At 39.1% G+C, this 20444-nt stretch overlaps 1 protein-coding gene across 5 annotated transcripts in view; it reads left to right on the top strand.

Moving 5' to 3' along the window:
- The window catches only part of HECTD1 (HECT domain E3 ubiquitin protein ligase 1), an 86115-nt gene that overhangs the window by 4813 nt on the left and 60858 nt on the right, over positions 1-20444 (top strand). For all 5 annotated transcript variants that reach the window (XM_037503184.1, XM_054689654.1, XM_054689660.1 and 2 more), the window contains exon 3: positions 17317-17551. In XM_037503184.1, coding sequence (XP_037359081.1) covers positions 17317-17551 — 235 coding nt within the window. The remainder of the gene's footprint in view (positions 1-17316; positions 17552-20444) is intronic.

The following is a 20444-nucleotide window of genomic DNA, read 5'->3' as shown; positions in this document are numbered from 1 at the left end:
GCCTGTAGTCTAATTGGGAGAACAAACATTAAATAATGATAAAAATACAATCGTGGTTACAAACCAGGATTAATGCCATGTAGAAAAAGTTCAAGGTGTTAGGACAACCTGGAGGGCTTGGGATAGTCAGAGTGGCCTTCTTTGAGGAAGTGGTTTTTCTTAGCGATATGAAGGATGAGTAAGAGTTTATGAAATGAGGTAAGAGGAGGTAGGATAAAAGGGTTTTCAGAGGGAAGGCATTGTATGAAGAATTTGAAGGGGGTTAAGCATGGCATAATTGAAGAACTTGGAGAAAGTGTGACTGGATCAAGCCAAAGGTCTTGTTGAAGGTAGGGACAAGGTCACATGGAATCTTGTAGATGCTAAGTAAATTTGGTTTGATGAGCAATGGGAAGGCATTGAAAGTGTTGAATACCTGGGTACAGAGGACAGAAAGTAGTATGCTTGTACTTGGTAGACTGTGACCAGGGAGAGAGGGTTATTGTAATAAAAGTAGAAGGAAGTGGATAGATTTAAGATAGATTTGGGGGGTAAAATATAGTAGGCCCCCTTATCTGTTGTATTACTTTCCATTGTTTCAGTTACCAGTGCTCTGAAACTATGTATAATAAGGTACTTTGATAGAGACTGCATTCACATGAATTTTATTACAGATATTATAATTGTCCCATTTTATTATTAACTATTGTTAATAATATTGTTCCTAATTTATAAATTGATTTTTATCACTTGTATATATGTATATAATAAAACATAGTATGTATTGGGCTTGGGACTGACTATCTGTGTTTTCAAATGTCCATTGGGGGCTTTGGAATATATTTCCCTTGGAAAAGGGAACTTCTGTGATGGGATATAAGAGACAGAAGTTATCAGGGATAACTAAGGTTACAGTGGCTGATGATGCCATTCAGTGAAAATGAACACTGAAAAAAAAAATAAAAAAAGAAAATAAACACTGAAAGAACACTGAAAGAGGATGATGTTTTTAAGGGACTGAGATTGTGAGTTTGGATTTAGTTGCATTTTTTAAAAAAGATTTATTTATTTATGCATACAAGAGCTGGGGTATAGACTAAAGGTGTGGGGTGCAGGGGGAGGGTGAGAGGATTCAACAGAGCCAGAGTGGGGAGCAGAACAGGTGAATTGATTGAAATACACTGCTGAGGGGAGCAACGGGCGAGACAGGAGAGATCTGCTGTGCCATGTGGGTCATCTCCATGGCCCGGGACTGAATGGGGATTGGACTCGTGTTGCAGTGGCTGCTAATAGCTTCATGGTGCAGAGACTTAAGCCCTTGTGCCACCAGGGAGGCCCTGGATTTATTTGTATTTTCATATATGCTTCAGCATTCGCTTTGTTGTATTATGTTGTTTTAATTGAAAGAATGAAAAACAGATCCTTCTTTGATGTAGATGGAAAAGAGAGGAATATTTCAGTAATTGTTCTCATATTATGCATATTACTTGGTACCATACCTAAATTGGACAAGTGATCATTTTTAAAGTGTTAATTATAATGTGGATTCTGAAATCATATCGGTGAATTCTTTGTACTCTTATATTAAAATCTGTTAGTCTGGCCTCCCTGGTGGCGCTGCGGGTTGAGCGCTGCATTGTGAAGCTGCCTGCAGCCTCTGCAGCGTGGGTTTGATTCTCGGCTGGCCAGGGAGATTCCCACATGGCGAGGCAGACCTCTCCTGTCTCACCTGCTGCTCCTCTCAGCAGTATATTTCGGTCCTTCTGCCTGTTCTGCTCTCTCTCTGTCTCTGGTGAATTCTCTCACCCTCCCGTGCCTCTGACCAGTACCCCGGTGCTTGTATAAATAAATATATCTTTAAAAAAAGAAAATCTATTAGTCTGTTTGTACTGTGAATGGATTTTTTTTTTTAAGATTTATTTATGCATACAAGAACAGGGGTACAGGCCAGAGGTGTGGGGTGTGTGTGAGAGGACTCACCAGAGACAGACAAGGGAACAGAACAGGCAGATTGTCTGAAATACACTGTTGAGGGGAGCAGCGGGTGACACAGGAGAGGTCTGCTGCTCCATGTGGGTCACCTCCCTGTTTGGGCATCGAGCTCGTGCTGCAGTGGCTGCATATTACTTCATAGTACTGCGTCTTAACCACCTGTGCCACCAGGATTTTTTTAACCCATGATTGGTTAATGGATTTTTTTAACCCATGATTGTGAATGGATTTTTTTAACCCATGATTGTTATCATGTACTTGTCATGTGAAAAATATTGTTCTGTTGATTACACAGCTGTTCCAAATGCTGATATGTGTCATTCTACTGTATCACAACCTAATATTTGTTAATCTATTGATTTCATCAAAAAAGTCTTTAAATATTGGGAAACTGTCAGGCTCATGATGGCAGATAACACATTTTCCAAAATTGTAATTTTTGCTTGAAGAATTCACTGTTAGCTTGGCAACAAATACTTGTCAGTTGTTTTTCTTGAGGTGGAAGACTGTTAATTTTTGAGAAAATATTTTTCAGATATCTAAGTTTGAATAACCAGTTTGAATTTTTTCAAGTAAATACAGTGTTGCATGAGAAAAGTGTCTAACTCTTCAGTAGTTATACAAGTACTTTTCCTTGACACAGCCATTCTTTTGGTATGCATTAAGAGCTTTATGCTTGCTTCTCATTTCCTTAAGTAGAATATAAAGATGTATATTCAAGGGTTGCAGTTATTAATAGTAATACTTTTTTTCTTCATCAAAGTTAGTCTGTAGTGAAAATGGGTTTTTCCCACAAGCCAGAACTTGGTAGTGAAGGATACAATTACTAGTGGCACAGTTTAGTGCCACTGCCTTGATTCATACTAAAAGTGTTAGCAGTTTCATCCACTATTGCTTTTGCACCCTCAGTGTACATGTCAGCACAGGGAAGAAAGTGATTCAAGAATAAGAAGAATAGGGCCTCCCCGGTGGCGCAGCGGTTGAGCGCTGGGTTGCGAAGTTGCCCGCAGCCTCTGCAGCGCCGGTTCGATCCCCGGCTTCTCCCCGGCCACCGGAGGAGGGTCCCACATGGCGTGCAGACCTCTCCTGCTGCCCGCTGCACCCCTCAGCAGTGTACTTTGGTCCTTCTGCCTGCTCTGCTCCCCGCTCTGGCTCTGGTGAATTCTCTCACCCTCCCGCACTTCTGACTGTACCCAGTGCTTGTATAAATAAATAAATCTTAAAAACAAAAAGTCCCATCATTAAAATAATAAATAAATAAATTTAATATTTAAAAAAAATGAATAAGAAGAATAATTGTGTTTGAGTACTGGTGAGCAATCTAGAGGGTGAAGACTAAAGATGTTCTTTGGAATTAGCCACGTTCTTAAGCTCTGAGAACTGAGTGGCATGGTAGTAAAGGGCAAATTTGATTGGGTTTAGTAAGTAGAACGGGAAGAAATGGAGACAGGAAAACTTTTTTTTACAAGTTATATTGGAATAAGAGTGTGGGAGTTTTTCTTTTAAAGATTAATTAATTGGATAATCCATAGTGGATTCTGAGAAACTGGGAGAGAATTGGCTTTGTGAATAATGTGAATCACCTGGGGATCTTGTTAAGCTGCAAATTTTGATTCCGTAGGTCTGGTGTGCCTAGTACTGTACATTCCTAGCAAGTTTCCAGGTAATGCTCTGAAATCTCATGTTCAGTAGCACAGCTCTCTGGTGCATTAACTGAGAAGTTGGGTTTAGGCAAAGTAGAGAGGTTAGATGTAGATGTTTATGGTTTGATGATAAAAAAGTTGAAGGGATTTATGTGTGATGGTATCTCTTTTCTCCTGAAAGAAGAGATTAAAAATGAACCATAGTATCTAGGATTGGTATGGGGAAATGGTTATGTTCATATAGTGCTTGTAGCTGTAAAATAGATATCCCTGCCTGTAAGCTAAGTATACCCAGAGTTATAGTTTTTAAACTATCTCCTCCTTTGATTCTTAAAATAATGATTTGATTTTAGCATTCATTTTTATGAATACTGAGTTTATTTAGTGGGCAAAATTTAAATGCCTTCAAAAATCTCGCTTGCATTCTCAAATGTATATATTACTCGTTTTTTGTTTTTTTCCCCACCATTGCTAAGCATAGTGCATCTCATGCAATTGCTAATATCCAGACCTCAAAACAAATTGAAGAAATTCTTTACATTGTGCCTGTTTTTACTTATGCCTAAAATTCCTATAGAAAGTATTTTTGGAATCATGAAGCTGGTTGGGGAGTATGCAGGAGAAAGAGGAATATATGCTCTGCAGCAGTAACTTACAGTGAAGCATGAATATATAGTTTTCTTAGCTCCTTCCATTAATATACGTGCCTTTTTCATATTGTTTTTGTTTTCTCAATGGCAGAGTGGTAGGGAAGTGAAATTACTTTCTTTGACCGGTTTTGCTAGCTGATTGTTCCTTGGATAGAGGATGTTTGTTGTGTCAAATACATGTAGTCCTGAAAAGTTAAATAAATGAATTTCTGTAAATAGACAGCAACTGTGTATGTGCTTCTTTTCAGTGGATAGTGGATAGGGATGCTGGAAGATGAGAAACATTCTGTCAGTTAGTGTTCTGTTAACCTTGAGCTGTGGGGCCCATAGTTTAATGAGCATCTGTGAACTTTCATTGTTTCACAAAGTGTCTATCATTTTAAAAAAACGTAAAAAGCTGAACACTTTTGTTTTTATAGCAAAATATATGTATACTTTGCAAACCTGTTGACTCTGTGATTAGAGCTGTGAGTTCTTAAGAACGCAGGACTGACTTACTCATCTTTATATGCTACCCACCTCTCCCCTCCCAGACCTAGCAAGTACTTGGCATAAAAAATGCATTCAGTGGATACTTGTTGAATGAATTGCAAATTTATGTTTTGGAATTTCACTTATAATTTTTCCTTTGAGAGGGAAGACCATTTTTTTTCAGCAGTTTGGTGGAGCGTTATTATTATTATTTTTTGAGATTTATTTATTTATGCATACAAGAACTGGGATACAGGCTAGAGGTGTGGGGGGAGAGGTGAGAGAACACACCAGAGACAGAGTGGGGAACAGAACAGGCAGATTGAGTGAAATACACTGCTGAGAGAAGAGCAGGTGAGTCAGGAGAGGTCTGCTGCGCTATGTGGGTAGCTCCCCGGCTGGGGATTGAACTCGTGCTGCAGTGGCTGCGATTGCTTCATAGGTTGCATCTTAACTCCTTGCGCCACCAGGGAGGCCCTGGAGTGTTATTTTTAATCAAGCCTTTTCAGAGTCAAGGCTGGGAACAGGAGCAATAATGGAATAAAAGATGAAATGGCTCAAAAGATGAAGTTTATTTACTATCTTTAAGGACTAAATTTATTAGTCTTTCATTTAAAATTTTGTTTATAAAGAAAGCACACATTTTACAGACCTTATTTAGTAAAAATTCACCATTATAGATAACTTACAGTGTAGGCGAGTGTTCTTAAGGTTTTCTAATTAGGCTACCTTTGAGTTTATAAATATGAGTTTTAGTGTAGTGCTGGATTTAAAATATAAAGATAATTTCTACCTTTAGTATAAGAGAGAAATACTCATTAAAATTTTAGATAATTTTTAATAGTAATGTGTGTAAAATTTTCTGCCATAAATGTGTATTTTTAGCACTATTCAGGGAAAACTGATTATTATAATATATATATGCATTATATTTAATTTTTTCTTAAATTTATTTAAATTACATATGGCAAAGTTTGAGTTTTGACAAATACACAGACTAATATAACCACCGTGACAATTGAAATTCGTAATAGCTCCATCACCCCAAACAGTCCCTAGAACTGTCCCTTTGAAATGAAGCCCAACACTAACGCCTGGCAACCAGTGGTCTGTTCTCTGAAGCTAAGTTTTGATTTTTCCAGAATGTCATAGAAATGGAATCATCTTTCATGTAGTATATTGCATTTGACAGTCACTTATATTGCTGCGTGTATAATTTTTCTTTTAATTGCTGAGTAGTACTCCATGTTATGGCTACATCACATATGGTTTATCTGTTCATCTCTTTTTTTTCTTTTAAAGATTTATTTATTTATGCATACAAGAACTGGGGTATAGGCCAGAGGTGTGGGGGGTGAGAGGATTTACCAGAGACAGTGGGCAACAGAACAGGCAGACTGACTGAAATACACTGCTGAGGGGAGCAGCGGGCGAGTCAGGAGAGGTCTGCTGTGCCATGAGCGTAGCTCCCTGGCCGAGAATCAAACTCCTGCTGCAGAGGCTGCAGGTCTCTTCATGGGTTGCATTTTAATCCCTTGCGCCACCAGGGAGGCCCTTAACTGTTCATCTCTTGAAGGACATTTAGATTTTTTTAAATTTGGGTGATCATGACTAAAGTTGTTACAAACATTAGCCATATAGATTTTAATGTGTTATTTGAGTTTTTGTCTGAAATTATTAGAGCTAAATCTGACAAGTAGAAATTGACAAACTGATTTCAAAATTCACATGGGAATGCAAAACAGCTTTGCCAAAACAACTTTGATAAGGTTGGAGGACAAAAGCTACCTTGTTTTAATTCTTCTTATTTAGTTACAGTAATCAAAATACTGCAGTATTGGTTTAAAGATGAATGGATCAATGACTTAGAATAAAGTTCAGAAAAAGATTAACATATACATGGACAACTTATTTCAATAAAGATATAAAGGCAGTTCAAAGGAAGGGTATTTTTTTTTGAAGATACTGAATCAAGTGGATATCTATATGCAAAACAAAAATTAATCCATACCTCACAGTACAGACAAAAATAAACTAAAAATGAATCAGAGACCTAAATGTAAAACGTAAAATTGTGTATAAAGTCTAGAAGAAAATCTCTCTGACCTTAGGTTAGGCAAATTTTTAAAAAATAAACACCAGGAGAGAGAAGATATATCCATAAGAGAATAAATTGAAATGTTGGAAGGTTTTGTTACTGTAATTAAATTTTTATGAGGTAGGACTCTTCAGTTTACTTAATTCTTCTTGAGTTTCAGTAGTGTGTCAAACAATTGGTTGATTTAATAAGATTAAAATATTAGGTTATTTAAAAATGTGTTGCTTAATTACCACATATTTGAAAATTTTCTAGATATTTTTATGGTACTGTTGTGTTCAGAGAACATACTTTATATTTTAATTATTTTAAATTCAGTAAGATTTGTTTTATGGCCCATGATATAGTCTATTTCTGGTAAATGATCCACATACACTTGAAAGAATGTTGTTGGGTGGAGCAGTCTGTGTCAAATTAGTACTAGTTGTTTTATGAGTTACTGAAGGAGCAAATTGAAGTTTTATGGGTTACCGAAAGAAATATTGAAGTTTCTGAGTATAATTTATTTTTTTTAAAAGATTTTATTTATTTATACCAGCACTGGGGCACGGGAGGGTGAGAGAATCCACCAGAGAAGAGCAGGTAGCAGAACAGGCAGAAGGACAGAAATGCACTGCTGAGGGGAGTAGGGGGTAAGACAGGAGAGGTCTGCCCGCGCCATATGGGAATCTCCCTGGCTGGCTGGGAATCGAGCTGGTACCGCAGAAGCTGCGGACAGCTTCACAGCGCTGTGTTCAATCTGCTGTGCCACCAGGGAGTCCCCTGAGTATAATTTAGATTTGCCTTTTTCTCTTAAGTTCTGTTTTTGTTTTATGTATTTAGAAACTATTAGTGAGGTCTTTAAAGTGCCTTTAAGATTGTTAAGTTTGGGCCTCCCTGGTGGCACAGGGGTTTAAATCTCAGTGCTATCAAGCTATTGGCACCCCCTGCAGCATGAGTTTGATCCCCTGCCAGGGAGCTACCCACATGGCACAGCAGACCTCTCATGTCTCACCTGCTGCTCCCCTCAGCAGTGTATTTCAGTCATTCTGTCTGTTCTGTTTCTGGTGAATCCTCTCACCCCCCACACCTCTGGCCTACACCCCAGTTCTTGTATGCATAAATAAATAAATCTTTAAAAAAACAAAGATTGAGTTTTCTTGGTGAATGGACCCTTTTATTATGTATGTTCCTCTTTATTTTTGATAATATCATCGTTCTGAAGTTTGCTTTGCTATTAATATAGTCAACAATCTTTTTTTTTAAAGAACTGGGGTGTAGGCCAGAGGTGTGGGGGTGGTGAGAGGATTCACCAGAGCCAGAATGGGGAGCAGAACAGGCGGATTAACTGAAATACACTGCTGAGGGGAGCAGTGGGGAAGACAGGAGAGGTCTGCTGTGCCATAAGGGTTAACTTTCTGGCTGGGGTTCTTCATAGTACTGAAACTTAACCCTTCTGCCACCTGGGAGGCCCCCTATTTCTCTTTTGAAAGCTATTTCTAGTCATTTCCAGAATATTCAGATTTACTTGGTGGAGTATATAACAGCTGATTCAGATGCAACTTAATTTTGGCATCTAGGTTGCCTCAGGATTGTTTCTGTTGACTTTTGGGTTTTGTTTTTTTTTTTTTTTGGACTTGGTCAAATTAGATTATACTAATTTGTGTTCCCACGTTATTCCTAGACATTTGGACTATTACATTGTTAGGCTCTGGACTTTATAAAAACCCTCAGCAGAATATTCATTCATTTATTTGTTTTGGCATGCAGTCAGCCTTGTTAGAATTTGATTGCAAGTTCTGTCTTGCCCTCTGTGGGTGAAATGCCAATGTCAGTGATCTTGTTGCTTTTGTTAAGGTGTTTGAGTCAACTCTAGGCATGTGTCATTCAGAGTTTAGTCTGGTACTTGAGAAATGGATTATGTTACAGTTCAGTTGTCAAAATCTTTGTTATTCTTTAACACCATTCTCACATGAGCTGTTTGGAGGAGCATTTAGGATTGTCTGGCAGGGATCCTTTTTCTAGTCTTTTCTCTTGGAGATTTTGCCCATATCTTTCAGCACTAAAGCTCTTTGTAATAACTGAGGCTCTTTTGCAGCTTTAGCTATAATACCCCCATCACCCACCCTCCACTCTTCTTCCCCTTTGTGCTGTGAGTAACTTTCTGGGATTGCCATTAAGGGGAAAATAGCAAGGGGGGTGGTGGAAATTACAGAATTCCTCTGATGCTCTTTTACTAAGGGTTTCTCTTAGTTCCCAGTTCTTCTGGGGCTTTAGATACACATGCTACCTATACTGCACTGTGTGTGCATCATGTAGGGTCTAGTCTGGGGCTTATATGCTGTGACTGGCCGGGGGGTCTGAGTGGGAGTAAAAAATCCCAGGAATTTCTCCTCATATCCTCTGGCTCACAGAGGTTCTATTTCTTGGTTCTCTCAAAGTTTTTGTTGTGTGTTTCTGTCACATACTTAGGGGACTTTGCCTATCCAGGTGCCAATCCCAGAAGAGGAGAGGAAATAAACCCTGTGAAACTACCTTCCCTCATGGGTTGTTACTTAAGCTTTGCCTTCTTTTCCCATTCTGTCTGTTTTGTCTACTTTTCAGGGTCCTCAGTTACATTTTTACATTCTGTCCAAGGTTTTTGGTTGTAATCACTGGGAGAAAGAGGCTGTAATAAACTTATTAGTACCAGTTAACTAGTCCCAAGTTTAAAGTTATTTTGGGAAGTTACTAATACATTTGTTTTGGAAATTTGGAAAAATCAGAGAGCCTTAGAGAACGAAAATTACCAATGATTGTACCATCTAGAAATAAGCCATTTTAACTTTATTTATTTTTAAGCACTAGGTTTTTTTTTTTTTTTTTTTAAAGATTTATTTATTTATTTATACAAGCACTGGGTACAGTCAGAAGCGCGGGAGGGTGAGAGAATTCACCAGAGCCAGAGCGGGGAGCAGAGCAGGCAGAAGGACCGAAGTACACTGCTGAGGGGAGCAACGGGCGGCAGGAGAGGTCTGCGCGCCATGTGGGACCCTCCTCCGGTGGCAGGGGAGCAGCCGAGGATTGAACTGGCGCTGCAGAGGCTGAGGGCAGCTTCGCAACCCAGCGCTCAACCGCTGCGCCACCGGGGAGGCCCAGCACTAGTTTTTTTTTTAAAGATTTTATTTATACAAGAACTGGGGTACAGGTCAGAGGTGTGGAAGGGTGAGAGAATTCACGAGAGACAGAGCAGGGAGCAGAACAGGCAGATGGACCCAGACACTGCTGAGGGGAGCAGTGGGCGAGGCAGGAGAGGTCTGCCACGCCACGTGGGTAACTCCCTGGCCGGCCAGGAATCGAACCCGTGCTACAGAGGCTGTGGACAGTTTCACAGTGCAGCATTCAACCCGCTGTGCCACCGGGGAGGCCCTTAAATTTTTTTTAAAAAGATTTATGCATACAAGAACTGGGGTGTAATCCAGGGGTGCGGGGGAGGGGTGAGAGGATTCATCAGAGAGAGTGGGGAGCAGAACAGGCAGATCCACTGAAATACACTGCTGAGGGGAGCAGCAGGCTAGACAAGAGAGATCTGCTGTCACCTCCCTTGCTGGGGATCAAACTTGTGCTGCAGTGGCTGTGGATAGCTTCATAGTGCTGACATGTAACTCCTTGTGCCACCAGAGAGGCCCCCACTTTAACTTTTTATTCTAATTTCTTCTCTGCTTATTTTTATGATAAACACCATAATAGATATGATTTTTTTCTTTTAACATTTCTGCCAAGCAATTTTTGCATCATAGCAAGATCTTAGAATTAGCTTTACAAAATCTGCTAATATGTGGGTGTCTTATACTTAGTCATGTGCTTATTAGTAGATACATAGGTTATGTTGCAGTGAGCATGTTTGTATATACATTTTGGGAGATACATCTTTGCCTGATAGATTTTTTTGAACTGTCGACTTCAAAAATTAGATATATGAGGGGGCCTCCCCACAGTGGCGCAGTGGGTTAAGCACAGTGTTGTGAGCTGTTCACAGCCTCTGCAACCTGGGTTCGATTCCCAGCCGGCCAGGGAGATACCCACATGGCACAGCAGACCTCTCCTGTCTCACCTGCTGCTCAGCAGTGTGTTTCAGTCAGTCTGCCTGTTCTGTTCCCTGCTCTGTCTCTGATAAATTCTCTCACCCTCTCCCGCCTCTGGCCTGTACCCCAGCTCTTGTATAAATAAATTAAAAAATATATATATATATATATGGGCCTCTCTGGTGGCACGGCAGGTTGAGTGCAGCATTGTGAGGCTGTTCGTAGCCTCTACAGTGGCAGTTCAATTCCCGGGCAGGGAGATTCCCACATGGTGAGGCAGACCTCTCCTGTCTTGCCCGCTGCTCCCCTCAGCAGTGTACTTCGGTCCTTCTGCCTGTTCTGCTCCCTGCTCTGTTTCTGGTGAATTCTCTCATCCTCCCGCACCTCTGGCTTGTATGCCAATGCTTGTATAAATAAAAATAAATCTTAAAAAAATAAATAAAAATTAGATATATGAGGAAATCAGAGTTTTCTTATATGTGGGACCCTCGCCGGTGGCCAGGGATCCAACTGGCACTGCAGAGGCTGCGGGCAGTCTCGCAATCCAGTGCTCAACTGCTGCCCCTCCAGGGGAGGCCCGAGTTTTCTTATTTGAAATAATATTTAATTATTTACAGAAGTGTAACCAAAAATGTTTGTAAATAATTACTTTCTCATAACTAATTTCACAGTGTTACTGCTTTTGTGTGTGTGTGTGGGGTAACATTTGATTTATAGCACTCTATATAATTCAGAGGTGTAGGATCACAGTGTTTGAGATACATATTACCACCCCAAACTTACCACCAAGTTCTCCACCATAGTCCATTGTGTTCCCTCCTAATTTTGTTACTCCACATCTCCCTGCTCCACTGGTAGCCTCAATTTTACACTCGGATTTATAGGGTTGATTTTTTGTTTGCTTTTATTTGATATAGAGTGAAACCATATGGTACGGTCTTCTTTGATTTATTGTGCTTAATTAGCATAATCCCCTACAATTCCATCCATGTTGTTGCAGATGGAAAGAGTGCATCTTTTCTTAGACCTGATTGGTATTCCATACAGATACCATATCTTCTTAATCTGTTCATATATCCTTGGGCGCTTCAGTTGTTTCCATACTTGGCTATTGTAAATTGTGCTGCAGAGAAGATAAAATTGTATATATCCCTTCTAATTAATGTTTTTGAATTCTTCAGGTAGATACCTAAGAGTGGAATTGCTGGATCACATGGTATATCTATTTTTAATATTTTGAGAAACGTCCCATACTACTTTTCTTAGGGCCTGGACTAGTTTACATTCCCAGTAATAACCCAGTGTGCAAAGGTTCCTTTTTCTCCATGTCCAACACTTGTTTCTGTTCTTTTATGATATGGGCCATTCTCACAAATGAGAGCTGGTATATCGTTGTGGTTTTGATTTGCATTTCCCTGATGGTACATGTTGATAAGTTTTTGTACCTTGTGGTTTCTGAGAGTTTTAAATTTTAGAGTTGATTGTAGAAAATATAGTTGAAAATAATGTTGCAAGTTACCGTTTCTTACAGGAACAAATGGGTAGATAGGTTAGTAAATTTTTATTTTTATTTTTTGTTTTTTATTTAAGATTATTTATTCAAGAACTGGGTACAGTCAGAAGTGCGGGAGGGTGAGAGAATTCACCAGAGCCAGAGTGGGGAACAGAACAGGCAGGCGGACGAAGTACACTGCTGAGGGGAGCAGTGGGCGCAGCAGGAGGGGTCTGCACGCCATGTGGGCCCCTCGCCTGGCAGCCGGGGATTGAACCGGCGCTGCAGAGGCTACGGGCTGCTTTGCAACCCAGCGCTCAACCGCTGCGCCACTGGGGAGGCCCTAAATTTTGATTTTTAAAAGGGAAATGAGAATAGAAAATTTTAAGTGATGTTAATATATGTCTATTATGTTAGTTTTGTTTCGTATTTACCTCAAGTCCATATTCATAAGGAAATCATCTGTTAGACTATTTAAAGAAAATAAGGATTATTGAACTTATTTGAGGATTTATTATTGTCTTTTGCTATACCGATCAGACTTTCTATATCCTGAAGGTCTTTGTGTGTGTTTGTGTATATAACTTTAGGTTGTTAATAATTTTCTTAGTGGGGACTTAAATATTCTGTGTTTAATTTGAAAAGCTTGTTAATTCTGTCATAGACAAATTTTATGAAGTAAAGTTTAAAAATAATTTATCAACTTAGCAAAAATTCAAAGGTAATAATAATTCTGTTTGGGCTAGGAGTGGGGAAATAGGTACTGTGAAGTGCTTCTAGTGGGATTAGACATTGACATAGTCTTCTTAGAAGTCATTTTGATAGCTGTCAAGCTAAAAATGTGCACATAGAAACACAGAATCTTTCCTTCATAAATACTGTAACAAGTGTGAAAAGATGTAATAATGTTCACTGCATCAGTTTCTTAGTAGTTAAATACTGGAAACCACTTAAATGGTTAATACTATATGGCTGTTTATTATATTGCAAATTATGTAGACATTAGAAAGACCAAGCCATTTCTGTTTATATTAATATGGAAAGATAGTCATGATATGATATTTAGGAAAATAAGCAAATTTTTTTTTTTAAGTTTTATTTATTTATGCATACAAGAACTGCGGTACAGGCCAGACTTGTGGGGGGTGACAGAATTCACCAGAGACAAAGTCGGGAGCAGAACAGGTGGATCTACTGAAACACACTGCTGAGGGGAGCAGCAGGTGAGGCAGTAGAGGTTTGCTGTGCCATTTGGGTAACCCCCTGGCCGGAGATTGAACTCTTGCTGCAGTGGCTGTGGATAGCTTCATAGGTTGCGTCTTAATCCCTTGCGCCACCAGGGAGGCCCAGAAAATAAGCAATTTCTAAGAAATATTTGTATTATAATCTTGTACATAACAGGTTGATGCCTAGGCTCTGGAATCATTTGATGACTTGTGCTCTCACATGCTGCTGATACTGGTTTTCAGTTGGGACCTCTCTTGGGTTGGTTTGTTGCAATACCTGCATGTCACCTTATAATGTGGCAGTGTAAACTTTCTCATAGCATAGTGGTTATATTCTAAAAGCGAGAATTCCAGGAGAATCCAGAAGCTTCTATTAGTTTAGCTTTAGAAGGCACAACTTGATGACTTTTACTGTGATTATAAACTTACCCAGTTTCAAGGGTTGGGAACATAGGCCCTGTAGGGTAAAGAAAAAATGTCAGGCTTTTCTGCCCTCCCGCCATCAGGATAGATGATGGATCCTTGCGGTCCTGAATGCATGCCTGATGGCGGGCACCTGGTGTAGGGTGTGGGCATAGGTAGATGAGATCCACCTGGGCTAAGACTGTGCTTTTAAGGGCGGTGTCACGGGAACGCCAGTAGAAGCCAAGAACGAACAGAAGCCGAAAGAGAAGCCGAGAAAGAAGTACCCGAAGCAGAGATCACCGGAGAGCCCAGATAGAGTGAGGATTTGCTGAGGGCTGGGAGGACTGCCAGCCTCCCGGCCCCCCAGCACCCTTGCCTGCTGTGTACTGGGTAAATCCCAATAAAAGACCTGCAAAAACCACTGAGGACTCTGACTCCTCCTTTACCCGGTCTGCTGGATCATAGAAAACCTGCACTGTGGCCTGTCCTGCCCTTACAGGCCCTCTCAAAGGGAAGATATCAAAGTCACATTATGAAAAAGAATACAGACAAACCCTAGAGATATTGTGGGTTCAGTTCAGGCTTTATTGTAACAAAGTGATTATGACAGTAAAGTGAGTCACAGGAATTTTTTGGTTTCCCACTGCATATGAAAGTTATTTTTACTATACTGTAATCTGTTTAAGTGTGCAGTAGCTTACTGTCTTAAAGAACAATGTACATACATTAATTAAACATGACACATAAACATGAAGTGACCACATGCTGTTGGAAAAATGGTGCCGATAGACTTTCTCCATACATTGTTGCCACAAACCTTCAATTTGTGTAAAAAAAAAATTATCTGCAAGGTACAATAATTCAAAAATATTAAAATGTCTGTTTATGAATATATGAGGATAGAAACAACTGTGGATATCTTTGGAAAATATAGTCTGCCATTTCATGTAATCGAAGTCTCCATCCTTCCATCCTTTGCATGTGCTGTTAGAATGCTAGAACTTGTTTGATTAGCCAACTTCTACCATATGGTTTGTTGATCATCTTTTAAATCCTTGCAATAACTTTTCAAGGTGAAAAATACCTTGATTAAATTAATTTTCTTCTCTTTTTGTGAGATTTTCCTTTATCCCTATCCCCTGAATTGAGCATTCTTTCTCAGAACTTTATATGAACCTACTTATAGTACTTGACTACCTTATTAAGTTATGTGACTACTTTGCCATAGTTTCATTTTGCTAATAAAAACCACTTGAGTTTAACCCAGTAACTGATAAATACTGAATCTAAGAAGTCTTCTAAAATTTTCTTAAATATTCCTGCTGCTTGACACCTTAAACTGATACCTTCTAAGCAGATTATAACTATAGAGTTACACTGATGTTCAAACAGGTATTAAAAAAAAAAGCTACTAAAGGGCCTCCCAGGTGGCCTAGGGAATAAGTCAGTACTATCTTCCCAATGATCTGAGTTTGATCCACTGCCAGGGAGCTGGCCTTCACATGGCACAGCAGATCTTTCCTATCTCTCTCGCTGTTCCCCTTAGCAATGTATTTCAGTAAATCTGCCTGTTCTGCTCCCCACTCTGTCTCTGGTGAATACTCACACACACACCCCACCTCTGGCCTACACCCCAGTTCTTCTATGCAAAAATAACTAAAAAAAAAAAAAAAAAAAAAAAACTACAGAGGGCCTCCCTGGTGGCGCAAGGGGTTAGGACGGAACCTATAAAGCGATTTGCAGCCTCTGCTCCCCTGGCCATCTGGGGAGCAACTCACGTGGCACAGCAGACCTCTCCTGACTCTTCCCCTGCTCCCCTCAGCAGTGTGTTTCAGTCAGTCTGCCTATTCTGTTCCCCACTTTGTCACTGGTGAATCCTCTCACCCCCCGCACCTCTGGCCTGTACCCCAGCTCTTGTATGCATAAATAAATATAAATCTTTAAAAAAAAAAACTACTAAAGATACGCACATTCTAAAAATTTGAGGAAAGATCATCCCACCAAAATGTTGAGAATATTAGCGTGTTATCTGTAGCCCTATTACAGTGTAGTCTATTCAGAGAAGTTAGAGAATGTATTTGATGTCACATAACTGAGATTTCTACTAAATGTAAATTAGGATCTTTCATACTTTTAAGTATTGCTAAATAGAAAGGTTATTATTGATATCTCACAAACTCTGTTGTTTGTTTTTTTTGCTGGAAGAACTAGGGTATAGACCAGAGGTGCAGGTGGTGAGAGGATTCATCAGAGAAAGAGTGGGGAGCAGAACTGGCAGATCTATTGAAATACATTAAGAGTTGCAGCAGGTGAAACAGGGGAGGTCTGCTGCTCCATGTGGGTTAGCTACCTGGCCAGGGATGGAACTTAGCCTGTAGCGGTGGGCCTTTAAGGTCATAGCACTGAGATTTAACCCCTAGGCCACCAGGAGGCCCACAAACTCTGTTTTTGATAAAACTGTCTTATGCAGGTTTATGTAGCAGGCATTAGACTATTCATCAGACGAAAGGGGAGGTAAAGTTAGTTTAATATGGTGCCAACGTACTTAGGTAAATGTTTAATGTACATAATGTCATTTATTCTTCATAATAGCCTTATAAAGTAGGTTTTATGTAGATACTATTTTTGCTTCACAGATGAAGCAGAATCAGAAAGGTCACAATACCTGTTCTCTGTTTTGCCCTGGACTCTTAAATTTCAGTCAGCACTTGTTTGCATAAAACATGAATTGAATAATATCCTTGGCCTTCAAGAACTCTTAATGTAAACAAGGAAATAAATTACACTATATAAATAAAATACAATAAATAAGGTGGATACTGTTTTTGTGAACTTTTAAGTATGTGAACATATCCCTTAATTATTTGAAGAAATTAGTGTAGGTTTTATAGATAGTTGATGTTTGGGGTCAGTATTGAATTAGGAATTTTTTTTAACATGGTTTCAAGTTAATACTGCTACTTAAAACTGTTTACAACTTGACATTTTCAGCAATAATGAAATCAGTCTATGAGTATTGTTTTTTTTTTTTTAAGTTGCTTCTGGATCTTTTTATAAATTATTTTATATAATTTTTACATCGTTTTTCATTTTTGCATAATGTATGCATTTTCATTTTGGTTATATTCCCCATACAAATCCCACCCCCCTTTTTCTGACCCTAATCTGTGAGTATTGTTATGGATGCAAAGACAGTGTCAGAAACATTACTTGCGCAGACATAGTAAGAAGTGATGTATTATAGCTTATATTTATTTTAATATTTTGATGTTAAGAAATTAGTGATTCTAAGTGTAATATGATTTCTTTTACTACAGATGTCCCCCTCGAACTTTTTTACCAGCCCTCTGCAAAATATTTCTTGATGAAAGTGCTCCAGACAATGTGTTAGAGGTGACAGCCCGTGCTATAACATACTACTTGGATGTATCTGCAGAATGTACCCGGAGGATTGTTGGGGTAGATGGAGCTATAAAAGCACTTTGTAATCGTTTGGTTGTAGTTGAACTAAACAACAGGACTAGCAGAGACTTAGCTGAACAATGTGTAAAGGTAAGTATTTATTGCCTTATTTCAAGATCGCTTAGAGAATAAAAAATATATTTTTCTTAAAAAAAAACTCTTTCCACATTGGAAGTCACAGTCCATGTGACTTCAGAGGAGATTCATGTGACTTGAGAAAAGAAATCTTTGTGGTAATTTGTAGGTCACTGATAATGCTCTTCTAAACTGCATCTATGCTCTTTGGTTCCTGGTAGCCACTTTGAGATATTTTATTTTTTTAAGGATTTATTTCATTTCTTTATGCATATAAGAGCTGGGGTGTAGGCCAGAGGTACTGCGGTGGGGGTGTGGGGGTGTGTGTGAGAGAGACGATTCACCAGAGACAGAGTGGAGAGCAGAACAGGGGGATTGACTGAAATACACTACTGAGGGAAGCAGCGGGCCAGACAGGAGAGGTCTGCTGTGCCATGTGGGTTAGCTCCCTGGCCGGCATTGAACTCGTGCTGCATGGCTGCCTATAACTTCATTAGTGCTGAGTCTTAACTGCTTGTGCCACCAGGGAGGCTCTGAGATAGGTTTTTATCCAAAATGATTTTTTTTTTAAAAAAGATTTATTCATTTATTTATACAAGCACTGGGTATAGTCAGAAAGCACGGGAGGGTGAGAGAATTCACCAGAGCCAGAGCAGGGAACAGAACAGGCAGACTGACGAAGTACACTGCTGAGGGGAGCAGCGGGCGCGGCAGGAGAGGTCTGCACGCCATGTGGGACCCTTGCCAGCAGCTGGGGATGGAACTGGCACTGCAGAGGATGCGGTCAGCTTCGCAGCCCAGTGCTCAACCACTTCGCCACCAGGGGAGGCCCCCAAAATGATTTTTTTTTAAAGTGGCAGCAGTAACCTTGACAACTAACACCACCAGTGCCAAACATTATACTAAGTACTTTACATATATTATTAACTCATTTAATCTTCATGACACCTCCATACGAAATAGGTGCTGTCAATATCGTTTTTCTTTTAACTATTTTGCTATGCTCCATTTAGAGTTGGCGGCTTTGTTTTATTTGTAGTGGGAAAATTTTAAACTTTATTTGACACTGAAAACTTCAGTACTGGTCAAGAGTTATATTGGAACTATTCCGTGAACGTATTTTGATTTTACTTTTACTGCTAATCTTATGATTCTTGCTGCTATAGGTCAATAATTTTTAAACTTTTTATTTCAGGATCCCTTTACAAGCTTTAAATTATTGAGGACCCCCCCCAAGAAGCTTTTGTTTATGTAGATTATATCTAATTACATTTACCATATTAGATGTTAAAATTGAGTGATTTAAAATACTAACTTATTTTAAAATAATAAAATGTTAATGTATTATATTTTTAGTAAAAAAAATTTCCTAAGCAAATAGGAAATTAATGAGAAGATTAGCATTCTTAAGCATTTTTGCAGCTCTCCCTAAAAATATTTGTCTCGGGCCTCCCCGATGGCGCAGTAGTTGAGCGCTGGGTTGCGAAGCTGCCCGCAGCCCCTGCAGCGCTGGTTCTATCCCCGGCTGCTCCCCGGCCACTGGAGGAGGGTCCCACAGACCTCTCCTGCCTCCCGCTGCTCCCCTCAGCAGTGTACTTCGGTCCTTCTCCCTGCTCTGCTCCCTGCTCTGGCTCTGGTGAATTCTCTCACCCTCCCGCGCTTCTGACTGTACCCAGTGCTTCTATAAATAAATAAATCTTTAAAAAAAAAAAAATATTTGTCTCAGTAGAAGGCGACAACTAGATCTTCTTCATATGTGCCTCTGCATTTGGTCTGTCGTTATATCACACTTCATGTAGCTTTTGTAAAATTCCTTATACTTCTGAGAGAAAATGAAAAAGTTACTTTTATAGTATTATTATGAAAAAAGTTCTAACTCCAGGCTCTCAGAAAATGTTTTCCCCACACTTTGAGACTTGTTATTTTAGGTGTTAACATCTTGACTTTCTGCGTTTGTGTCTATAGATTTTTATCTGTATCTAACTTCAGAGGAAGAGTTTCCATTTTTCTATTCAGAACTTTTATCCTTTTATTCTCTTGATAACATCATTTCATGTTTCTTTCAGGACTGAGACTTGACTTCTTTGCTTATTTATTGATCTGTACTTCCAAATGTTTTCTTGTCTATTATACCTTACTCCTCTCTCCATACCTTTGTAGGTAATTCTTACCTAATTCATTCTTCAGTGGTAGTGTTTTGTAAGGTTCTGCTTTTGCCTTCTTACAACTAATCTTTCCCTAGTCTCATCAATATAATTTTTATGTATTTGTCTGTTACTTCTTTATCTCTACACTTGAACTTTCTCTTAAGACATAGACTCGATATTGAAAGACTTGTTGAATATCTCCAACTGGATATCTGAATACTTTATTTTTTGTTACAGGAAAACTCTTGATAATTGGCATTAACTTCCACCTAGGCACTCAAGACAGAAACCTATGCTTTATCCTTCTATATACTTTTTTTTTACTCCACTCATATAATTAACAATTGAATCCTTTCCTAGTTTATTTCTTCCTGTTTGTTTCCACTGATACTGTCTTAGTTAAGCCTTGGTCCTCTCTTGAATATTAATGTTTGAATTTTTGCATTTGCCTCTGTACTCTCCCTGTATCCCATTCCCCACAGTAATTAACTGGAAATTTGATTATGCTATATATATATATCTCTGTTTAAAACATTTTTCTTGCTTACAGAATAATGTCTACAGTTCTGCTATGCCTCTAGATCTGTGGATGCTGTTAACTCTAGTTTAATATAATCACCATAAACACAACATAATTTAGAAAATAAAAGTTGACTTAATATGTTGATATTTATAGAGTAGCTGAGGATGATGAATAATACCAAGAGCTAACATTTATTTAAAAATTTTTTAATAACTAGGACTTTTTTTTTTTTTAAAAA

This window comes from Talpa occidentalis, unplaced genomic scaffold, assembly GCF_014898055.3.
Source record: "Talpa occidentalis isolate TD23 unplaced genomic scaffold, MPIMG_talOcc4v2.1 talOcc4.11, whole genome shotgun sequence".
NCBI lineage: Eukaryota > Metazoa > Chordata > Mammalia > Eulipotyphla > Talpidae > Talpa > Talpa occidentalis.
Note: the sequence above shows the minus strand (reverse complement) of the source record. Positions and strands in the feature narration are given on the sequence as shown.